This window comes from Parambassis ranga, chromosome 17, assembly GCF_900634625.1.
Source record: "Parambassis ranga chromosome 17, fParRan2.1, whole genome shotgun sequence".
NCBI classification, from domain to species: domain Eukaryota; kingdom Metazoa; phylum Chordata; class Actinopteri; family Ambassidae; genus Parambassis; species Parambassis ranga.
The window spans coordinates 18,477,177-18,502,702 of record NC_041037.1 but is presented as its reverse complement, the minus strand read 5'-3'; the positions used below and the strand labels follow the sequence as shown (position 1 = coordinate 18,502,702).

The following is a 25,526-nucleotide window of genomic DNA, read 5'->3' as shown; positions in this document are numbered from 1 at the left end:
ACTGACGTATAACAGCTCATTATTCATCATTACTAGAGCAACACAAGAACAACCCGTGTTTTCTCTTTAACACTGTAGCACAGCTCTGTTGAGCCTTGTATTCCTGCAGCTCTTAGTAGTGAAGACCTCTTGAGTTTCTTCATAAATAAAATCACTAAAATTAGAGACAAAAACTGCCCTTAGACCTCCCTTAGCTGACCTCGAGCATTAATTAATTGAACCAAAGCACATGTCTCTTAGACCCCATCCCAGCTCAGCTCCTCAAGGAAGTCTTTCCTCAGATTAGTGCTTCCTTATTAGATCAGATCAACTTCTCTTTAACAACAGGAAATGTACCACTGGTGTTTAAAACAGCTGATACTGTATACTTAAAAAACCTTTTTACCTATAAGAGTGTAAGTCAGTTAAATGACCACCTGCATAGGAACAGTCGGATTGAAGTGTTCCAGTCTGGATTCAGAGCCCATCTCAGCACAGAAACAGCATTGGTTAAAGTCACTAATGACCTCCTCATGGCATCAGACCGTGGACTTGTCTCTGTACTTGTTCTACTGGATCTCAGTGCTGCCTTTGACACCATAGATCACAGCATTTTACTACACAGATTAGAAAATGAGACTAGGATTACAGGGACAGCACTAAAACCTTTCTGTTCAGTAAAGCGTGTAGTTAGCCTCAAGCAAAGTGTGTAGGGCTGATAGGTATAGATACAGTCACTTCTTGACATCCAACCACAGGTAGAACAGGCTGACTAACTCAGACTCTTTAAACAGTATCATAGCTACGCTGCTATAGGCCCACACTGCCGGGGGACACAAACATGATCCACCGAGCAGTTCCCCAACACCACCAGCATCTCTATTCCCTCTCCTCTTCTTCCTCTCCCCTCCTCTCGTCTCATCAGTCCTACTTATAATCCATTATTTTACATCACTAACTGTGTGTGCAGTCTTCCTCGTAGTTCTCTCTCTCTCTCTCTCTCTCTCATTCTGTATCTTTCTGCAGGTCTCTCTTCATCCAGATCAGCATGCTGAACAGCATCTGGCCTTCTGACAAATCCAGTGTCTACTGTCTTTCTCTTTCTATGTAGTGCTAGTATAATTAAGTTGAACAACATATCATCTAAAATACATATAAATACAATACACAGTTTCTCAGCTTTCCAGTTATAACAACCTGTCATGTTTGTTCTCTGTAATGTATGATGTCTGTGCATGTTTGTTCCTCTCTCTCTCTCTCTCTCTCTCTCTCTCTCTTTCACCCTCTCTGTCCTGTCTCCCTCTACTTCTCCTCTACCCGGCCGACTGTCAGCAGGAAGGTTCTCTGTTGTGAGTCGGGTCCTGCTCAAGGTTTCTTCCTGTTAGAAAGGAGTTTTTCCTTGACACTGTCTGCTTGCTTGGGGCTTCAGGCTCTGGGTTTCTGTAAAGCACCTAGCCACAATGTTGATTGTAAAAGGTGCTATCGGTGCTATATATATATATATCAAATGAATTGAAAATTGAATATATCGTTATGTTCATTGAAGCAACATAGAGCACAATAACTATATATATTTCATGCTCAAATGCAAAAGGACTGAAGGAAACACAAATCATCACAGTCCTGAGTTTTTCTTCAGTTTCTCAGAAATCAAAATCATTATGGCACAGAATTGCAAAGAGCACCAAAACATTTAGTTTAACAAATGCATTTTCTGTTAACAGTTTCCACATATGAGTGCTACCTCACCCGCAGCCTGGTTCTCTCTATGAGATACTTGTGGCTTCACCTGCTGGCGCACAATAGACTGAACGTTAATGTCAAACTCTGTGCATCCAATCTGTACCAGATGAAAAAGTGTCTTCTGTGTACCTGCTGTTTCTTTCTTTTGACTTGTGCTTCATTGTTGAAAAACTGCTTTCACAAATGTATGTGCTCCCAAACATACTGATCAATGAGAGAGCAAAGGCTCTGAGCAGTGGAAAACGGGACTCTGGTAGCAGCCTCCAGAAATGAATTCTGCTTGCTTGAAAAACCGGCTCTGACTGCAGCTCAGCAGAGTTCAAGCTGCAATTCTGAGGGTTGCTCACGCGCTATTCGTAGCTGCATCATGTGAAAATCTTGGAAAACATACTTGAACTCTTCCTGCAATTTCTTAATGTCGGCCTTGCATTTTGAAGTCTCACACTTAGGGACATTTTTTTTACGATTCCTCACAAGCGGTAGAGTGTGCCAAATTTAGGCAACCGGTGAAAATCCTTCTTGAAATGTTCTGAAATGTCGTCATGTGTTCATACAGGTCACACACAGTTTGGTGTCTCCCCTGAAAATTTGTGTTCAAAAGGTTAAGATGTGAGGTAATGTCCGTATGAAAGGCCATGTCTTTGAGTTTCCTGCAGTAGGCACTCATATCACTACGAATGCTGTCTTTCAGTATCGACACATCTATCAGTCTGCAAATGTAAATCTGCATACACAGCGTCCAATTCATCCAAAAAGGCTATAAAATAAGATTTTTGAAAATTTATGAGGCCTGCTTTGAATGAGGAGGCTGCATGTGACTTTCTCTTTTAACGTGCTACATACATTCTCTGAAAACCTGATTGTTGCCTCTCTTTTTTTAAGGTATATACCAGTTCAGGGTTCCAGAGTCATCCATGTCTGGCACTCCAGTTGGAAGAATTGAAGCCACTGACAGAGACATTGGGAAGAATGCTGAGATGTACTTCACCATCGTCAGCGGAGACGGCATGGACATATTCGACATCACCACTGACAAGAACACTCAGGAGGGAGTTATCACAGTCAGTAAGGTGAGAGGGGGTGACTGCATTTGGAGCACTGATCTGGAAATGCACTAAAGATTCCATCTGTCTTCTTAAAAATGAAAAGCACAGATAAAACTGCATCTTTTGTAAGTGTATAATTGGTTTACCTGAGTCTGGCTTTTAATTATCTTGATATTTCTCTCACGGCATTGGTGAAATCAAATAAACTCTAAAGCTGTGATTCAGCAAATCCCACACTTTGGACTCATCGGGATCCTGCCCACGTAGTATATTTTACACGTACTGTTAAATATGCAAAGCCCAGGCATGCTTGACAGATGAAAGAAACCAAATTAAACTTATTCATCTTTACCTTCACTACCCCCAGTTCTAGCCTTTGCAGCAGACACTGATACACAGGACCAGAGCGTTTCACACTGTTGGCTCTTAGCAAGGATTCACAGTGTCCTCACAGAATGCGTGTTTACTGATGTACAATCACAATTGATATTTAGAAATGCTTTTGTTCCTCTTGCTGACACAACCTAAGAAAGTCTGCAAGCGTCAACAAAGAAGTAATGATGTTCTGTCAGCAGGATACGAGATGAGGACAATATCCAGGATTTCTTCAAGGCAGAGTGTGTAGAGCCGTTCAAGTAAATCTGAGGCTTTGTTCTCGTTTGAAACAACAACCATGCAGCATTGTCACAGATGATGTCGAGGAACAGATTTCATCGCAACTCTTTTGCACACTTGAAAAGCTATTATCATTTGTCATCCGATTGAATCTGTCTGTCACATTTTTATTAATGTCAGAGTTTCCTCCATAACAGCATTTTGCTTTTATCATTCAGACAGTCAGCAGCAGCGGTACAGTAAAAGAGATACTTACGACCACAAATCCTGCCTTTGATGCTCAACTTCTCCACCGCCAAATTAAACAATAAATCAGTGATGGCCTTGTTGGATTACAAGTGAACATGGTGTTCTACATCACACCTTCTCTTACTATGTACTGCATGAAAACTCTGTAATTGTTGACCGAGTCACCAACATCCCCGCAGGCTGAATTTACTTAGTTTTAGGCTTTTTGTCATAATAATTACTATTTAATGCTGCATTACTCGGTAATTGTGTAAAATATAAATAACTGTGTATCGTTGTAAACAAAGAAAAGAAAAGAAAACTCAACTTTTAACCCTCCGATGTTAATAATTGCTTTTTTTCACGTCATTGTGAGCTTATTGTTAAGTGCCATATAAAGGCCAGCACCTCTACGAAAACAGCACAATCATGGCTATTATGGCATCATCTTTGTGCTGTACAACACAATTAGGACAGGAATCAGTCTTGTAAAGTAGTGTTTTCATTGAAAAATGTATAATAATACTCTTCCAGTTGCCTGCAGGCGTGTCCAATCTTTAAAAAATAGAAACGGCAGATAGTTATATAGATTCTCTATATCTGTAACTGCTGGTCACAATGACGTCAATAATGGCTGTCTATTTGAGCTTTACCATACACATTTATTTTTTTACAGCATCTTGTCATTTCACACAAGAGTTTATTTTTTGCACATTTTAATTGGGATTAAAGTGTTTGTGATGAAATGTCACACTTTTGGTTAAAAAGTGTAACAGAAATCACAAGTGTTGCATGAAAGATTAAAGGCAGGCAAATATTTATTTATTTTAAATAATTGCTATCATTTTATTAATAACCCTACCCTGGGCAGGGTTTGGGTAACAATAGGCTTAATGAGTTTGAGGATGTCACTTGAAAGAATTCATGCATGTCTATCTATACGTCAGATGTATACAAGGGATTTCCTCTTTGTCTCCATAGCCTTTGGATTTTGAGAAGAAGCCATCATACACAATAGAGATCCAAGTCCAGAACACCCAGATAGACCCTCGCTTCATGTCCTCAGCCTCTAAAGACATGGCTACGGTTCGGATCTCCGTGGAGGATGTGGACGAGCCACCGCTGTTCGACAAAGCCAGCTACCTGATGGAGGTGAAGGAAGATGCTGCCTTGGGCGCAGCCGTGGGCTCTGTCAGCGCCATGGATCCCGATGGAGCTCGCAGCATGGTCAAGTAAGGAGAAACCTCTTTTAAAATAAAAATAAAACAAATCAGACTACATGAAAGTGCAAGTGAATCTTATAAAACGCACTGATAGTTACGATGTTCCCTCCCCTGATTTTGTTCTCCCACATGAGGATATTTCATATCCTCATGTGGGAGAACAAAGTTCCATCTGCCTTTACACTAGAAATGCTATTACTGCTTTTATTAAATTACAGACTTGTTACACATACTTGTCAGCTAAGTCTAAACAGAGAGCTGGGCAGACACATTCATGCAGCATGTGCTCTGATAAATTTAAGCCTGAATTGACTAAAATCCAGCTTTTGCTTCCATTTGCAGTCTCTAACCTCTGACAACCTTTTGTGCTCTGCACTCTCTGCTCTTACCTTATAAACACCGTCCATTCATTATTTAAGCTCCTACTAAAACCAATTTTGTATGTGTGTTAGAGAGATTCTTGACATCCTAGTGAGGATTTCCAAACAGCAAGCTCACACAGCTGTGGTGGTAACTTTACCAAATTTGTAAATATTTCCTGCTGGCATTAGGATTTAGATAAATCTGGACAAATAAGATGAATCCATGTTGTGTCAGCTGGCGGGTAAAGTAAGCCAGGCTTTGTAGTTTTTGTGAAGAGTGTACTTTGCCGTTAATGTTACTGTTCTGTCATTGTCAGATAAGCCTAAAAGGGTTTGGACAAAAGCAACCTGCATCAGATTTTTTTATTTCATATCCTGTCTTGCTCCATACACAGTATTAAAAAATACATTAAAACTAACTGTTGAGGTTCAGGCATTGAAATAGTTGAAAAATTGACACAAGCAGTCAATGTTGACTAACCGCTGTGTCCCTCTGACTCAGGGGATTAATAGTGGACAGAGTCATTGTCCTCCGCAGTCACAAATGATACTTCAGCAGACCGGGAAACGGATTTCTGCTCAAGAACGTTTTCTTTCTCTTTGCCAACTCATTTTCTATGTTGGGCAAAGGGACGTAAATGTAGAATATGTGTGCCATTTAAAGAAACTTGTGTTAACATTGACAGAACTTTAGTCATTTAAACGACTTGGTTAAGTTTAGGAAAGTTCAATCAGACCCTGTCTGTCGATAAAGATTCTCAGACCCCGTCCACACACATTTGAACATTTGTCGTATCTCTCTCTAACTTTTCCCATTACCTTGGTGAATATTCCTGCCTCAAACTCACATAGATGCAAAGGTGGGCGTCCACACTGGTTGTTTAATGGCCTGTAAATATTGACCTCATTGTACCTTCTCCTAGCAAGGCTGGCCTTCATTTGTCATATTACAATAACAGGACGCCTGTTTCTGCAGTGCAGGGATTATGTATTTGAAAGCTTGCATATCTGCACTTCCTGCTCTAGTATTTCAGTATTGTCAGCAAAACTACATAGAAATAGGACTTCAAATGGTGCTTAAAGCTTTAAAGGCTTGTGTGAGTCCTGATTCTGAAAAGATGGGAAACAAAAGAGTGAAGTAGGTTAAAAAAATAGGTGGTACGGCGATCACTGTTTAATATTGTAAGCTAAGTTGCTTGTGTGTGAAAACTGCTGAGTGCATACCTGACAGAAACCTGCACCTACAGGCTATATATAACCCCCGCTGGCTCACTGCAGCACTGTTCATTATTGATGCTTGGCATTAGGATAGCTTGAGCTTTGTTGCTCTCCTGTTAGTAAGTGTTCCATTACTCAAATAGCATCAATACATAGTGGGAATTTTCTGATGTTTACAAAACAAAAAGCCTCGAGCCCTGTAGTAATTTGCTCTGTTGCAGCAGGTATTGATCAGGCTCTTGAGGTAAGTTGAAACTTTCCTGATCTCAACGGGCAGTTTGAAAAAAAAAACAAAAAACCCACAAGTAATAGGGCTCAGGCAGTGGTGAATCGTAAAACAAGAATTAATTGTGATGCATGTATGACAGCAGTGTGTGTGTGTGTGTTCGACTGTGGCGGCAGGACCGAGCGCAGTTGGAGACTGGAACTGGGCTATTGTAGTAGTAGTGTATCTACATTTAAAACAGGCAAACGGATGAGGACCATATTCCAATTAAAACAAGCATGGAACCGTGGAGTGCTCTTAAAATGATGTGTCACAGGGGGCTACACACACTCACACAATTCCAATTATTCTTGTGTTTGTGCAGTTGTGTTTGAGGCTGTATCATCTATTCACATTGTGTCAGTGAACTATTATTTTACTGTTGAGTGCTTTCTAATTACGATCAAGCCAGGGCGCACTGAGGCACCGTTTTCTTTTAGGATTCATACATCTCTTTATGGAAAACTATAATAAAGATTGAAAGGTACATAATTAACAGAGTATAGCGGTTTGATGTTGAGTGGATAGTGAAACCAGCCTCTGCTCCAGACACTGTAGATGTTCCTGTGTGGTGCAATATGCAGTTCCTGTTCACAGAGCAGTTTGCCTCCACTTTGACAGACAGGCGAAAAAGACAGAGGCAAAGGCATCCCACTTCTATTATCTATGGAGTGCTTTGAAGACGTGAATAGCTGCATTCAGCAACTAGTTCAAAAATAGAGAATGCTCTGCGAGCAGTCCACAGACAGCGGGGAGATTTTTTTTTTTCAAGTAGCTGTGATGTTTTGAACAGGCTACAGTAGGACTGAATAGGAGGAGAGGACAGAATGATGCAGCTTCTGCCGCTGCTACACAATTATGTGATTCCATTTGTTTGAATATCAAGGCTGTCTGTTCTTTTTGTCCGGGATTGCAGATCAAAGTTACTACCTTGTTTTTTTTTTTTTTTTCCTTATTTTTTTGGGGGGGGCGGGGGGGGGGGGTTAGAATTCACTTCAGAGTTTGGAAGAAAAGTGCATAAATATGAGACTGCACTGTTAAATCTTGCACAAACAATATAATATACCTATTGCAGTGATGTTGGCTAAGCCAGCGTGCAGCACACACTCCTGTGTGTGAGTGTGCCTGTGTTTGTCATAACCGAACAGCCCTGTTTTAGAAGAATACAATGAGCAAGGGTTGTTTTTATTCACTAATTATGGGTTAGAATAACATCAACATGAACCTGAAGTGTTACAGTAATGCTACTTGTTATGCTGCTTTTCTCCTCGATGTCCCACACAGCATCGTTTTTGCTGCAGTAGAGCCTACATTAAAGCCTCCTTCCATTTACTCCTCTTGTTGACGTTTCACTGACTAATGAGTTAACTCATTAGACTTCAGTATCAAAGCTGTTTTGGACCATTGTGTCACTCCCATCACATTTTAATCATCATAAATCACAAAAAAGAAAATGCAAGTTGAACTTGTTTGATTATTGTTTGTAGAAAAAGTGAGGGTTAATGAAATGTATGTGTTTTAATCCTAAAAAGGTGAGTTCTCATGCCATGGACATTTAGCTATAAGCATTTTATCACCTCAGACAAATGAACAAACTGAATCTTCATCACGTAACTGCAGGTCACAACTGAGTCATTTATCATAATAAGTAATTTATTTATGTAATTTTTCTGTGGCTGTGAGGAAAAATTACATGTAATAACTATTTTTGCTTCAATGTTCTGGGTGAGCTCGAGCTCACAGTGGCTGCAAGTCACAGCTGGTGAAGCAGTTCGCTTACCAGTTGCACTGTTTTTGTTTTTTTTGTTTTTTTGTACTGAATATTTATGCAAATTATACAATTATATAATAATTATACAAACTTAGTATTTGGTCATAATACACCACACATGATGCATTCAAGTACCATCAGAAAGTTTAAATTTAGGACAATTTAGCTTTAAAAAAAAGATGTTAAATTGTGATTTCACTTCAAGAGTCATGTTTTGTGAAATGTAATTATAATATTAACAAATAATAAATATTATTTATATAGCACATTTAAAAACAGCATTACAAAGTGTTTTGACAAACACAGTGGAGGGAGAGGTGGAACCAACAGAACAACACAGAACAACACAGGTTGGCTGTCACAGGAAGAAGGTTAGAAAAAAGGACAGAGCAGAGAATCACTAGTATAAGTCATTTAATCAAGTAAAATAAAAGAAATATTATTTATTTCCTAAGATGTTTAAGAAAATGAGATAGATCAATAACAATTATACGTTGAGAACATGGCTACAGTAGCTAACCTGACATGTATGAATGCTGCCACGGCCCCAGCACGGCTGACAGTCTACAGAGGATTTTGTGTTTGCATCACCAGCTGTCCTGCTGCTTAGTAACCTTGACAGCTACTTTTGATATTGCATTCAAAAGTGTACTTCTCAAAGTTCTGTTCTTCTGACTTCTGAAGTCTGAATAACTGCCAGGAAAAAAGAAATGCAATATGGTGTCCCTCATAGTCAGTGTATTAGGACACAGCTAGCATCTTCTTCTGGCTGTGGGGATGGTGGGTTATTTTCACCAGAGGGAAGCACGGTGCATTGTGCCTTAAACAGCTTTAAAGACTTAAATACATCTTCAATAACTCCACAGTGCTCCATCATCACTTTTGACTCCGCTCTATCGCCATGTGCTCCAATCCATCTTAGATTCAGAGAAATCAATTATTCTCCCTACTGCTCTGACTCCTGGATTGGGATGCACAGGGTTACCACAGTTCATCCCACCCACAGGCTTGGGTTAGCCTTTTCTTACCTTTCTCACTGTCTCACTTGTTACAGGTACTCCATCGACCGGCGGACTGACATGGACCGTCTGTTTAACATCCATCCAGGGAACGGATCTGTGTTCCTTCTCAAAAGCCTGGACAGAGAGGAGTCTGCCTGGCATAACATTTCCATCATCGCCACAGAGTTCAGTAAGTCTTGGTTGATGTGCTGATATATTGACACAGGGTACAAAAGCATGGAGCCACATGTCTGGGTGCAGTGCATCAGTCACAGCCTCTTACCATGCAAGGGTTCACTGACAAGTGTTGGACCACTAAATATAGCTCCCAGGATTGGCTTAGTGGGAAGTGACAGGGGGTCAGTGCATCAATCTACAAAATGTCTGCACAGCACAGAGTCATGTAGATATGTTGGCTGGCTCCACTGAAAGATGAGCTGTCAGTTATGTTGGTTCTTCTCTGACAGCAGATTGTCCTTATAGAAATGAGCTTCTAATCCTCAAACCTTCATGTAAACATTTTTGTTCAGCCAACAGTCTTTAAAACCTATTCCCAATGAGCCTCTGCAGATGAAGTGCTTACTGGACAATTATATTGACAATATCACAATGTCTTAATCTTTAACGTTGTATGGTAATGGTGCCAAAGTTTTTAGCAAACATCTCAAAAACGACCTACATAAAAATGTCACATGCACCTATTTCTCAGTGTCACACCCACCCTGGAAATATGCATGTTCATGGAAACTTGTGTGTGAGTGTGGGCACCACATAGTCGCGATGTTCTGTTAATGGCATCTCCCATTAGCTGCTGCTAGCCTTCAACTAGGTGATCACCATGATGGACAGAGGCTGACCTCTGTCCATCATGGTGTTTCTTTGTCAGCTAATATAGTAGCAGTTGTTAATCGTAATGGTTGCTGATTGGTCAGTTAAAATTTGGACTGATTGAGATGGGATATCCTCCCCTAATGGCCCCCAGAGATATACAGTATATCTCTATATCTCTGATGCTGCTCATTTGTTAAATCATGTAACATGGCTTGCATAGGACAGATGAAATTGTGATGTAATTTCCCTTGAATATTTGCTTTAACCCCATGAACTAAACATTTGTTATTACATTATGCTACTCCATTTGTTATGTTTAATCTCCTCTGATAAGGCCAGTTCAAAAAGGAAGAGTTGTACCTGAAATAAATTCTCTCTGGCTCTAATGTTCTGCCATGCCTTCCTCTTATACTGCCTGATAGAAATCCTAAAAATGGATCACCCAACACACACACACACACACAACCAAAGCCCGAGAGCCAACAATCAGTGCAGTGAGGTGCCCATGACACCACAAGGGTGGCTGCAGTCTCCTATTATCCAAAATTCCCATGAAAGTGCTGCAGTGTGTTCATTCATCTGTCAATATGTTCTGACCTACTACCCTATCTGTGGCAGTCAGCCCCAAGCCTATTGATTCACCACATTTTTAGAAAGAGGTCACAGACATCAGTGTTTCAAACAATGCTCCAACAGGAAGAAATGGTGCACTTCCACATTCCATGTGTCTAGTATTAATCAGGCCTACAGAATGGTAGAAGTGTGTTTAAAGCGGTTCGAGCACAAAGCTCTTTTATCAACCTTACTGAGAACATAGGGACGCAGAAAACATCTTGATAGATGATATTAATGTAAAATGGTTTGTTTGTATGTCTCATAAGGACCTATAAACAAACTAATCATAATAAACGTGTAGAAGAAACAAACCCACAGGAGGCCGCTTATCATGCCAGCATTCATTATTGCTCTGATGTAAGACAGTGTGCAGACATATGACATTGACTGGCTGGAGCTAATAGAATGAGCATCTGTACCATTTGATATCATTTAACCTTGCTGTTGTTTGGAAATGGAAGAAATAGTTTGAGGTCATGCAGCGCTGCTGAGTGTTGAGACGCTGTTGGACACTGATGATGAAAGAGAGTACATTAAAGCCTACAGAAACACACAATACAATACACAGATAAAAGTTTCATATATTGCTTTTATTAAATTGTTTTTTTCAGCTTTCATTAAAATCAAATAACTCCGGTTTCCACAAACAATTTGACTCGGGCATGAGTGTGAAATGGAAGCCTGATTGGTTTCCTGACTTGAGCTGAGACATGCTGTGAAAATTGCAGGAACAGCTACTTGGACATGGGCTCCAAAATATGAAGCATTTTTATGCATTCTATCTTGAAAACCTATTTTGTTTTCTTTTATGCTTTCATGTCTCAGATTTTTATGGTAATGCACAGAGGTTAAAGAAACCACATGTGACCAGGAGGGAAAGTGTGTGTGAGGAAAGTGGATGACTAACACTCTAATTTCTTCCCTCATCAGCTGCTGACAAGGCGCCCTAAAGCAGGGCACTGAGCTGCACACTGAGAGCTTTCAGGAGAACGGTTGATGTAGTATTGGATAGCTCTCAGTGGGTGCATGTGTAGAAGAGTGTGAAAGTGAAATAGGAAGTTAGGTTTTTTCCCCCAGCATGATGTATTTTCCCTTGTTTGCCCTCCAGATAATCCTCGACAGAGCAGCCATGTTCCTGTCTATATCCGCCTTCTGGACATTAACGACAACGCCCCCACGTTCGCCACTGTGTATGAAACCTTCGTCTGCGAGAGAACCAAGGCTGGCCAGGTACTGTTGACTTTCTGACTATTATCATCTGCCTAGGAGCCATCCTTCAACATTAGAAATCTAATTAACCGTATTAACTGTTGCTTCAGCTACAGAAAAAGGTTGAATGCTCTGTGCATTCTTTAGGTTGGGAAAACATGTGCATGTATCGCCAGTTAAACAAAATCAGGATATTCTGCACAATTCTGAAAATAAAATCCATCATCATGCAGTGTTTTTGGCCATTTCCAGCAGCCAGCTTGTGCAGCCAAAAGTGAAGCACTGTGTGAAAAAGCATGGGCCAAAGCCTGCAATATGTTGGAGTTGCTGAGATTGTAAATATGAATTCTCCTGCATAAGAATACCATGTATAAAAGGCTGTACCTCAACACAGTGTATAAACAAGACTGCAAAGATGCTGTGAAAATATTATTTTGTATATTTTTCCAATTTTTGGTTATTTAAAAATAAAATTCATTAAACAATTCATATTAAAAATAATACATTTTTAATTGTAAGTAACATATGGGAACATATTTTGAGTGTAGATAGACAACATTAAAGTAGTTTAAGTAGTCATTTTTACATAATGGCATACTTACTTTAGTCGAAATGTAACATAAATATTACATTACATTATGATTTTACTGATTTTACTATTTACAAGATACATCATGCTCTTTGTATTCAGATTACAATGATAGAAACTGATTAATGATCAAACTTTACCATCAAATTCTGCTTTTCACTCATGCATGTATCTAAAGTTGACATTCAAATTGGCTTTAATGCTCAGCTTCATCCTGAATATGAGCTTTGGTAACATTAAAACACACACAGCCAGTTCAGAGTGGTTTTTTTTGTTTTTTGGACAAGCACTTTGCTGGTTCTGGTGGAGACATCAGCTTGCAGAGGATTGACGTTACGGCTGATGTAATCTGCTGCTGATAATGTTTATCAAAGGTCGAGGTCGGCTTAAAGTGCCACCTGAAGATTTGGCCCATTTTTCATTGCTGTGGGTATATATATATATAATTCAATAAGACATCCACTAAACAAAAAAGCACTCATTTTATTCCCTTGTTTAAACATTTCAGCAGCCACCTGCTTAATATTGCATAGGATATGCAGAGACGCTGCTAATTATTACTTCACCTCGGCCAGCAGGGACTCTCAGTGGGGAGAAGTGATGGACGGACCACAGTGGAACCAAATAGGCCTGAAAAAGTATATTAGATTTTAAATTAACATAATAATCCAACACCAGCGTCTTCTTAAAGACACGAAAATAGGCTCTGGCTCTGTAAGCAATTTCCTGCTGCAGCTCTCAGTGTTTGGCTGGTGTTGAAGGTATTGATTGGGAGCACGCAGTTTTAGGCAGTTTTCATTTGCTTCAAAAACAGTTAATTAAAGTCTTCCATCATAGCAATCAGCACAGTGTCAAATGTTGTATCATGCACATTGTGTGCTTGTTGCTAAATAAGCTACTTTTAAAAGTACTTGAGGGGAAGCACAAATAAAGACCTGCATGCCTGTTTTCAGTTTATTAAAAAGCAGATTTAGTATGGCATTAAAAATTAATTAAAACTTCGGTTTTATTGTTATAGTTTAGACCGTCATTTTTTTTTATTTCAACATTTCCTTTACCAAACACTTAGCTAAGCAGGAACCTCCACGTCCAACAACAGTGTCAAAAACTGCAGCTCCTCAAGTGGCCACATGAGGCTGCTTCCTAAAGTGAGTCAGTTCTCTCTATTCACCTATTGACTAGAGAAGTTAGTTGCACTTGATTTGTTTCATAGTTTTGGTTTTATCTTCATCTGCAGCCCTCATTGTTTCCACCCTTGTTACGTTGCATGTAGCGCACTTCCTCTTTTGTCTGTTTTCCATGCACCGTCATCTCTGTGCATCCCAGACCCTCAGTGTTTGTATTTTAAGTTGGATTGTTAAACGTTGTTTATTAGTTTGTCCACTTAATATTAAATTCTGAAAAAAAAACAACAATTGTAAAAATTCTTCACTCATGTGAAGAATTCTCACAAAAACAATCCTGTCATCATATCCATGAAAGGGCTGCAGAGTTTAAAGGCAACTCTGCAGCATGGCCAGCTGTAGTTACATATTTACATGCCAACTGCATGCGACTAAAGTGAACTGGTAATCCCTTGAATCCCCTGCACAAAAGAACACAGCCATTGCATGGCATCAACCTTCACTACAGCCCTCAGTTTGATCAGTGCAACGTGTCCCCTGACTTTTTGACCCCCCCCCCCCCTTAAAGCCATATAAGGAAATGTGTAAAGTCCAAGCTGCCACATGCTTCACTGCAATATAAAGTGCTGTATGTCTCTAGAAACACCAAACTAAGGCATAAACCATAAAGAAAAACATTTCATAACTAGCTTTACTGTATAAACCCAAATCAATATATACAATCATTTTCACACAGGTGTCACCAACACTCGACACTAAAGGTCTGCAGATCAGCCATACACTCACTGAATATTTGTCATGTCACTACTGGTCACATCTGAGTCAATCACTGCTTCTTAAGTGCACTGACAAGTGCATAAAGTTATTGTTTTTGTTCTTTTTTTGCAGAATCTTGCAGATTTTAAACAAGATGTATCAAAAAATGGGGAAAAAAAATTCAATGTGTTAATGTATTGACCTAGTTTCCCCTCAGCTTTCCAAATGTCCAATGGAAAGCTGTTTTAACTGGTGTTATGTTGTCCATTAAAATCAAAATATAAATGCTTCTTACACTCAGTCTGACTTATCCCATACTGTATGGGATTCAACTAATGTGATTAAAGCACGCAGCCTCATGCACAGAAGCTGATTGGCTGTGCTTCTGTAGACCACTTGAGTGCTTCCTTTGTGGCGGCTGATGTACTAATCTGTCATGGACAGGAGCTTTCAATTGTAAAAAGGGCTTTACTCACAAGTTTATCACGCATCTAATATCAGGCAACACGTAATGGGATAAAAACGCAAATCTGTATTTGCAATCACACACACACGCACACACACACAGGGTAAATATATAACACGACAAAACAGTTTAGAGGTAAGTACGCTCTGCTGATGCCACACACACGCACACACCCAGCAGCATCTTGACATTCTTCAGTATGGTGGCTCGCTGCCATCAGTGTCCTTACATCCCTGTCATCCTGCCATCCTTTCATCCTTTGATTCCTGTGCCCTTTCATCTGTCCATCAGCGTTAATCGTCAGTGTTTGTTCGACGGGTATCATCCACTACTTCCCTCAGGCTCCGGATTTGATTGGTGTATGTGTTGCCTGTGCACATGTGTGTGTGTGTGTGTGTTATTGGCACTGATCTTTGTAAAAGCCTTTAATCTCTCAGTTACTGTCTCTCATTCAATTAAATACAACTGTGGTTAAAAAAGAAAAAAAACACAGTCACCAACTGCAAGATAACAAGAATGCGCAGCTTCCTAAGAGATCAGCAGTCCCCCTGAATCCCTGCAGTGCATGTATTCCTATCTATCTACGGCTGCATTCATTTTTTTTTCTTCTGTCATTGGATTTCAGTTTAGTTTCATATATTTTATCTCCATGTTTCTCTCTGCTGCCGAATGCTGTTTCTAAGCAGCAGCTTTCGTGTTGAGTCATTTGATGCACTGCAGATGTACAAATATTGATTCGGGCAGCCAATAGTCAGATGGGAGAAACTGTACAGAGGTGAGCTAAACTTAAGCAGTAAAAAAGGCTGCTTTAACAACTCTAACCTTTAGGCTGGAATTCTGCAAGTTGACGTAGAAATAATCTGTGCAAAGTTTCAGAAGTGACCAGATTGTGTATGTTAGTGTGTGTAATCAATTCAACCAACTGCAGGAACATTGGCCAGTTTCATAATGCACAGAGCTATGTTGTTGTATTGACACCCAGCTCTGATTTCTCTTTGTATTGTTTTTGATTGCATGTATGTTTATTTAATACCTGTAGCCCACAGTGCACATTATGCTCGCGGTTTCTGAATATATTTTTTTACCCAGCACCATGAAATCAATTGAGATTCCATCCAGCTGTCAGCTTAACAGTGATTCCCCACCCAAAATCTGTCTATCTGTCTTTGGAGTATGAAGCTCTCCTCCTCCTCCTGCAGACCTGAAAGCTATCTGTAAGAAGTTTGTAACTTCCCTCTGCAGGGGCAGCTGCAGCTGTGCTCAGCTTGATTTCAGTTACAATAGATCTCAATGTAGGGGGAGGAAAAAAAAAGCATCAAAACACCCAAAAAGAAACTTCTCGAGCTGCTGGTGGAGAATAATCTACTTCTTCTCTGTTAATTCAAAGGCTCAGTGTGATCAAACACTCATTGTTTTTCCCACTGGGAGCAGGTATTTATTTCAGAATTAAACAAAAATGTGAGAAAAGCTGAAAGATGGTAAAGAAACGATCAAATCCCAAAGAAAGTAGTGTTTGCATAGTAACACAATAATAAGCTATTTGTTATCCGATTTGAGAGTAATACTTTTCTGAGTGTTGCTAACGGGGCTATTGATATCTCAGCATACACAGCAGTGATCCTGATCAAATCCAAGCTGTTTGCCTTGGCAGCTGTACAGTGAGGACACTTGGTGTGTGTACTATCACCATGAATGGAAGCTCAAACTTTTTTTCCCCCACTCATTGACTGCTCTTAATTCACTCAGCTCCACTGGGATGGTTGTGTTAATGGATGTTGTTGTCTCTGACAGCGGATCCAGACGGTGAGTGCTGTCGATGCCGATGAGCCGTCAATGGGACACAAGTTTTTCTTCAGCTTGGCTCCAGAGGGATCCCACCGCAGCAACTTCACCGTCCGAGACAATGGAGGTAGGAATGTCTGCCACCACTTTATTGTTGTTTTCGTAGTGAGACAAATATTAGCAGTGCTTCACTTTTGTCACGTAGCCCAAGTTGTAAAACAGATTCCTCCGCCTGCTCTGTCTTGAAACTAAGGTACACATTTTTCCTCACGACCTGGTAATAAAGTGATTTTTATTCACACCTCTGCTGTGTGATAGAGTGTCAAACACACCGTGCACCACGGGTGTGCCACAGTCATCTTCTAACAGAAGCCTCTCTAACTCAGATAACACTGCCGGCATTCTGACACGTCGAGCCAGCTATAGCCGCCTCCACCAGAGCGTCTACCTGGTTCCTGTGGTGATCACTGACGGTGACTACCCCATGCAGAGCAGCACTGGCACCCTCACGGTGAGGGTGTGTACGTGTGACCGCGAAGGAAACATGGAGCTGTGTAACGCCGAGGCCCAGAGCAGCTCTCCCGGCCTCAGCACCGGCGCCCTCATTGCCATCCTCCTGTGTGCCGTCATACTACTGAGTAAGTATAATGTTCATGTATGTGTGTGGGTAGAATATGCTGATGAGTGTCTACCATACATGAATGACTACACTTTGACAAATGGAGTCTTAACAATGAACACAGCCACACCCAGAGCAGTCACCTATCCCTTATAAATAACAGGCTGCCCATTAGCAGAAAGCAGTGATGGACCCAGAACCAAGTGTTTACCACAGCCTGGGTTTGTAATACACAATTCTGATTGGTCAATTGTTTCTGAAGGACAAACTAGAACCATGACTAATATTCATATGCTGAATAATATTCCTAATATGTACAGCAGGGTTTCCCATACATAGACCAATTTGTGCCGATATTGATACATATCTGTGATTGACCTATACCGGTCACAAATATCAATGGACTAATATATACGTAAGGACAAATGTGGATTTGTAGATGTTAGCTTAAAGTTAGACAAAAAGAAATTATTGAAACAGTACTACTGAGTACTACTCAAGTATAAGCTCCCTGCACTACGAACTTGTGCTACAGACCTAGACTTAGAGTTTGCCTGAAATGACCATGCTGGTCTTCGCACAGGGCAGTCTTTCCATTTGTCCAACATGATAAACACAAGCTGCCGTTGTTTTTTCTCAATTACTTTAATGGAAAACAATGTTCAGATCTCCAGTCCGCTGCTGCTCGTCTGAGGCAAAGCTCGTATGGAAATGAATGCATCTCATCTGCCACCACATCCCCACTTATCCTCTTATTCATGCAGTGGTCACAGTTCAGTGGGCTGCTAGGAAAATGAATACATATTTATGCCTCTGAAAGTGCAGTCATTGCAGACTTAGTGGGCACAAACACACTGAGATGCATGGAGACACACACACAGTGAGAGAGAGAGAGAGAAGGGGAAGGCAGAGCTCCAATGCTGTGTCCACACTCACAGGCATGGCTGGAGATGAGAGTGGCCATCGTTCACACACACACACACACACACATCATACAGCATTCTTAACCTGGTTAAAGCAAAGCTCTGACCACAAATGGCTTAATCTGGTTTCCAAATGTTATCATGTGAACGAGCACACTCCAGTTGATGTTCTGGGCACTGTTAAGTGTCAATTCAAAGCGTTTGTGATGCAGCTTAATATGTAAAGCTGATGTCACAATTCAGTACGTTCTTATTACAAGAGCTGTTTCCGGAACGGCACCGTTTCCATTTTAAAGTCACGTGCAAGCTGAGAGTTTGAAAAGCACTTACACATTTAAAATGGGCCTGATGTTGAAATCTGTATATTTGATATGTAAATATACTTATTCAGCTCTAACCTGATGGGGAGGAAATGTGATGTGATTCACTGACATGCCAGTGTATTGAAAAGTGGCTCAACAGCGCACCCTAGAATAGCAACTAACCCATCGCTGAATAATCCACGCAGGCTTTGCCTAATAAATAACTCCAAAGTTACAGTAATGAACCTCTGTTTCTGGCTCTGAGCTCATGTGATGAGGTGTTGTCTGCAGCTGCTTTCTAAAAGGAGGATGTGCTGCTGTGAAAGTTTAACACAAAACTACTTTTAGAAAAAAATATGACAAGCGCTCATCCAAACGACTTCAAACCTCCACACTGCAATTACTCGGGTCCCCGAGCAATACAAAGTGTGAAATAGATCGAATGAAAAGTTGTCGAGAAAGGAGAGCAACACACACACACATGCACAGATCCGATGCCTTATACAGAGATTAATAGTCGCACAGTGATGCAAGGATGTGCACTGCAGTACAATACGATACAGTACCATGCATTATCATAAAAGAGTACAGTGTAGTACAGTCTTTGTGATCACACTGTAAGAACAGGGTAACACATGCAGATTCAAGCACACAGGGAATATATTCATACATGTTTCAAAGTAGAACCAATGCTCAGTGGATTTTCTAAAGGAGTCACGTTGTGGGGAATAATATAGAATAGGTTAAGCTGCAGTATTTTAGCATGCATATAAATGTATTCATCATTAGCTCTACCAACATCACAATTACATCTCTGTGACTATCTTTTTCTCATCCCGACACATTCTTCTGTCAGTTTCTGTTCGAATCTTTCGGACATGTTTGAGTCTTCCAGCTCACACTCACTCACTCACTCACTCACTCACGCTGTGATGGCTCATTTCACTTTCACTGACCTTAAATCCAACCTTTGCCTTCTTGTTACAAGTGTTCTTTTGCCTCATTTAAATTCAAACCAAGCTGAGCCAATCAGATGCTCTGCGTGGTTTATACAGCAGGGCCTGTTCTGTCTGCCTGCACCACACAGCTGCTCAGCCCTCATGTTTTTATAGGCACGTTACACTGTTTACATTAGCTAATATACAGCGTCACTGTCATAATATCCACATATGTGTGTGTATGACTCTTTGCCTTCTGTCGGATTAAAATACCAAATCTCTGCTCTGCTCTCACATATCATATTCTTCTCCATCGCACCCTTCTGACATACTTAAGCTGTCAGCGCTCTGTGCCACACCACTCACCTGTCACTGTTCATGTAGCATTTCAAACCACCCACCTCCACACCAGCTCTGCATCTACATATCCCAATGGGACTGCTTTTTATCTTCACTCCTGAAACTCCACAGTGTGCTCAGCCTGATTTCACCTCATAGGGTGTGACCAGGTCAGTCACACAGATGAACATGTGTGTGTGTGTGTGTGTGCTACACTCCATGTTCGGCAATACTGCAAAAACAGCCCAAATATAGTGTCTTCTGAGGTCTGGTTTGGTTGCCTGGGGTCCCCTGTGGCCAGTCCCTTCCCTTAGTAGCAGAAAGCTCCAGCTCAGACTACTCCCGTGCAGCCACTGTTTCAGCTGAGTGACTGTGAGACAAAGACACAACTCAGATTAGCATGTGTGGTTATATATTTTGGTCACAGGAAAATTGTCTAATTAGCCGTGTTTCTCTGTCCCTGCAGTGATTGTGGTCCTCTTCACGGCATTGAAGCGCCAAAGGAAGCAGGAACCTCTAATCATCTCCAAAGAGGACGTCAGGGACAACGTGGTGAGCTACAACGATGAAGGTGGCGGCGAGGAGGACACCCAGGCTTTTGACATCGGAGCGCTGCGACACCCTGATGCTGCTGCCGCCTTGGAGGAGTCCTCCAAGCAGAGGCGCGACATCATCCCCACCGACACCCTCCTGTACCCGCCGCACCGCCGACCAGTCGCTGCCTCCGCTGGCCTCATGATTCCCCCGGTGAGCATGGCCTCGCGGGACAACGGGGACGTACGCGAGTTCATCAACCAGAGAGTGCTGGAGAATGACTGTAACCCAACGGCGCCGCCGTACGACTCGCTGGCCACCTACGCCTACGAGGGTGCGGGCTCGGTGGCCGAGTCGCTCAGCTCGCTGGGCTCGGCTTCGTCTGAGGTCGACCAGGACTACCACTACCTGAGTGACTGGGGGCCCAGGTTCAGAAAACTGGCTGACCTGTACGGGGCCGAGGACAGTGACTTCTCCTAACAACACATCACTCACTTTCATGTCAAAGACGGGTTCAGGAAACATTTTTGTCCGATGCAGAGCAGAGGACAGTACTGTCATCGCTGCTGATGAGCTTTAAGAAAATGTGATCACTTGTAAACACACACTCCACATGACGAACCAACAGATGTACCGGCAGATGTTAATTCCATTAAATGGGATATTGAAGATATTCAAGAAGCCTTCTCATCCGTCCAAAAATGGAGCATTTTTCAAAGGAGACAAAGAGTCTTAGGTATATATTTTTTTTCGGGATGGAAGCTAACGGATGTAGAAATGTAAATCAACCAGCACAACGGTGGAGCCCAAAGATCTTCGGTTCCACCAGCGTGGACCTCTTCAAAGACTCATTTCAGGCCTGAATGGAATTCAGATTCTAATTTGGACTGTATTTTTTATTGAGAATTGGACTTTTAATACTTTCTTTGGCTCTACTTTAATCTGTCTCGGGTTATCAAATGACCTCTTTGCGGAGTGTTTGGGTGGCTCTTCATGTCCCATTCAAGGCAAAGTGAATGGAGTGTCTGGGAACCAGGTCAGTCAACAAAAAAACCCAATGTAGTTATGTCAGGACACACTTACCGCTGCAGATATGAAGTGTGTGGAGAGATGACAACGACATTCTTTTTTTGACTAAGTGCCCTTCTGCCGCCCTTCAAGCTGAACTGTGGTTGCCTGACAGCTGGCTGAGACTGGAGGGGGCTAAATACTCTTACATGATTGCTTTTTTTTTGTCTTTTTTGCTGTCTTGTACAAAATGACCATTCCAAGAAGAGCTGATCTGAAGGGTCCTCGCTTGAAAATCGCCTTCGTCGGGACACAGAGTAAAAAGAGGTCATCTTATGTGACTAAATGCACTGATTTCTTTCTGTTTACGCAGGTCTGAAGGTTTATTTTTGTTTATTTTTTGTATGTGCTGCACACAAAAAAAGAAGATAATACAGTATGTTCACTGCACCATCTCTAGATTTTTAGCTTCTTGATTACATATATATTGTGTCAGAACTGTGGCCAAACTGAGTTGTACTGAAAGTTCTTTTTTTCCTAGAACAATATACAACTTCAGATATCATCCAGATGGCGTTTTCTTCAAGCATATGCGTCAAATTTACAGTACATGAAGGAGTCCTGCCTCCATAGTAGGGATGTCACTTTTTTGTTCAAAAATTCAAAATGGCTTGTTAAACCTGGGTAAATGTATCCAAATTGCCAACAAGTTCATTAATATCAAAGATATTATGGTACAGCTTCTTCATTTCCATAATAATAGTGCATCAGGTGGCTACATGTCATGCTACACATGAAGCATTTTAGCAACTTTCAGCCGTTTGTTTTGGTTTTTCATCTCAAATTTAGCCTAGCCTGCAGAATAACACCTCCAAACAGGCTGACACCAACATTTAACAGCTGGCTTTTAACCCGCTAAAGAGCCAGATGCTATTTCACACAGACATTCCATGCCACTAGGGTAGCCTAGCCATGATGCAGCATTATGTTTGGTTACATCAAAAGTTAAACAGTTTGAAAATGTGAGGCTGTGGATGCACAGTAAATGACCAGCGCTGTGTTAGCTTCACAGTAGTTTTGTAAATGATGGATTTTTGTGAAATAGTGACAGCCCTACATGTACCTCACAGCCAGCATTACAACTTGAATGTCTGATTTCAGTTTTATTTTCCAAACCTGCCAACATTTACTTTTCAGAAGGCCACGCCCCCCCCAATCGGGTCCTATAGTGCCTGATGTGTGTGTTGATCCTTGTTGTGCACGCTTCATGGAGCAGGAAGGCCACGCATGGTGCTGCAGACCATTAGTGGAAACACTAAGACTCAAGATGGCCTTAAAATCATAGAGAGCTCTGGTAATGTTGGCAGGTTTGGTTCTCTCTGTGTTTTTTTGTGTTTTTTGCCCAAAGGTTATTCTTGCACATATTTCACTCACATCTTAGAAAAAACAGAAACACCTTGCCTCCTTCTCTGCTTTGGTTGCTCATTGTTATTCTGTTCTCATTTACAGACACAAGGGTTTGTTGTTAAACGTTGTAATTAACCAAAACTGGAAGGCAGCGTGTTTTTGTCATTTGCTTTACTGAAGGTCAACATCACAACAACAGACAACCTCAGCACCACATTACGAAGAAAATAAGTCTCCAAATGAGGGAAGAAACTTTGAGGTCATTTTCGAAATCCTCTTTTTGTTTGTTTTTCTGATGATATCAGGAGCGTGTATCGTGTGTTTTAGCAGTTTCAGTAAAAGCAGCAGTTTGTTCCAGTTGTGTTTTGTGACTGTGCTCTGCTCTGAAGGCTTAAAAACAGAAATGTCCACATATTTTTCTTTATATTGTGTTTCATTCTTTTTGTACCAAATATTTATAGGACATAATGATGAAGGAAAGAACAAAAGAATAAAAAAAAAGTCCAGCTTCACTGTTTTTTAATGTAATTTTGGAGGTGTGAAACTCGCTGTGGGCAGTCTACCGTCTGTATACAATGATGTATTATCAAGTTGTTTAATTTTATCAAAATAAACTTTTACAGTGAAAGTGTCTTTAGTAGTATTTGATATCTTGATGTCAGTTTAAATCTCGTTTCTTTGAATTAAATTAGGACTTAATTATGGGTGGGACCGCTTTGATTGACAGGCAGGTGCCCGTATCATGGTAGAAGCTTCCTGCTCCTGCCGCCTGCCTATCTGAGGCCCCGTTCACACTGGAGAAAGTCATTCCAGCTAGAGTAGGATTGAGCCCAGACAGCCTTTAAGCTGGATGCGTTCAGACCTATTTTCAAATCTGGCTAGCACACACTTGTGTCCGCACTTAATCCGGCTTCATCCAGCATGTTTGCTGTCCTCCAAACCACTAGGTGGCGCCTCGTAATATACAGAGTCCGTTCACACTCTGTAGGACCGCGTGTGCGCATGCGGTTTTTTGTCCCGTGTCGCGCCCGGTGAACCGGAAGTAGCACATCGCTAACCGGAAGTAGCATGTCGCTAGCCGGATTCTCTCGCCACATTTGCGTTCACACCTGAGCCACATTTGAGCCAATCCGGCTAGATCCACCTCTCGTGGGTGGATCTAGATCCACCTCTCGTGGGTGGATCGATCTAGATCCACCTCTCGTGGGTGGATCTAGATCCACCTCTCGTGGGTGGCCGAATCCTGCTTAAGCCACATTTTATTCCCCAGTGTGAATGGAGTATTTGCTTCGGGCCGTATCTGGATATATCCGGATCGTTTTTTTCTAAAGTTCATCTGAACAATGCAAATCTGGATATATCCAGATATAGATCTCAGTCTCAGGCTCAGGTCTGAACACAATTGGGTTCATGAGGACAGTGACTGGGTCACGTACAAAAGCCGTATGTAAACAACCGTTGAACTACGACAGCTTTGCCCCCAGTTTATATTAGACAGGGCTACAGAGAAACAAAAAAATGCATGACGCATGCGTGCACGCTGTTCTACCGCAGCCTGAAAGGGCCTGAAAGGATTTTACGAGGTGCCCCCTAGCTGTTTGGAGGACAACAAAGAAGCCGGGTTAACCTTTAAGTCTCATAATGATCCCTAATACTACAGTAAGGCTTAGTATCACAGCACCCAGTTCAGATGTAGACCTTATAGGACCTTTGCGTCCCTCCCAGCCTCCCCCCTCCTCTTTCTGTGGAACTAGAAGACAGTGTCTCTGACTGAATTAATCATCAGACACCTCGGACTCTTGGATAAAGGCAGCAGCCACCTCTGCCAGGGCTTGTTTTTGTTTTTTTATCTACTTTTGATGTGTGAATAATGAAACCGTTCAGAAATAGGCCAGTGTTGCATTGATATGAATTTTTAACGCCACATGACCATGTTTTTCTCAGCAAATGAATATGAGAGATGAATAAATAACTGACATTGTTAGATAAAACAGAATTACATGAAAGATTCACCACTTTTTATTCTGGGCTGAATCGAACAGAAAAGTAGATGCAGGAAGCTGCTGACGACTTCATTTCAGACTTTTTTTTCTGGCAGATTTTTTTTTTCCAGGAGCGGCAGGTTTTAAACCTTTGCTGTGTTCTGCTGTGTGCCACCTCTGCTCTCTCTTTTTACTGTTTCACCATCTGCCTGCAGCTGATGGACAGCGCAGTGAGAGTTAGAGTACATCCGTCACCTCAGCACAGGGTTCACAGTGTGTGTGTGTGTGTGTGTGTGTGTGTGTTTGACATCTGTAACTTTACCATGCTACAAGTACACCACGTGCCTCCATTAGTGCTTCACTTTTTTTCCCTACAGTTAAACTTTGATGGGGCTGTCGTGTAAGGAGATAAAAACTGACTGTCAAACTGAAACTCCACCCCCGCACAATGAGTACAACACAGACACACACACTGTGTGTCCAGATATGTGCAGAGATTTACAGTACATGCATTCATTCTTCAAGATGAGATTTGGGAACATAGAGAGCTGCTTCACTATTAAGAGGTGTGTGTAGGTGTGTGTGTGTGTGTGTGTGTGTGTGTGTTATATATGTGTGTGTGTGTGTGTGTGTGTTTTATGTGTGTGTAGG

The 25,526-nt window shown here is 41.4% G+C and overlaps 1 protein-coding gene across 1 annotated transcript in view; it reads left to right on the top strand.

Moving 5' to 3' along the window:
- LOC114449834 (cadherin-6-like) overlaps positions 1 to 23,342 on the top strand; it is a 74,800-nt gene extending 51,458 nt beyond the window's left edge. The window contains exons 6-12 of the mRNA XM_028427669.1: positions 2,605 to 2,792; positions 4,593 to 4,843; positions 9,505 to 9,641; positions 12,006 to 12,127; positions 16,833 to 16,950; positions 17,210 to 17,461; positions 20,411 to 23,342. Coding sequence (XP_028283470.1) covers positions 2,605 to 2,792; positions 4,593 to 4,843; positions 9,505 to 9,641; positions 12,006 to 12,127; positions 16,833 to 16,950; positions 17,210 to 17,461; positions 20,411 to 20,958 — 1,616 coding nt within the window. The 3' untranslated portion in view covers positions 20,959 to 23,342. The remainder of the gene's footprint in view (positions 1 to 2,604; positions 2,793 to 4,592; positions 4,844 to 9,504; positions 9,642 to 12,005; positions 12,128 to 16,832; positions 16,951 to 17,209; positions 17,462 to 20,410) is intronic.
- Positions 23,343 to 25,526: the final 2,184 nt, after the last annotated feature.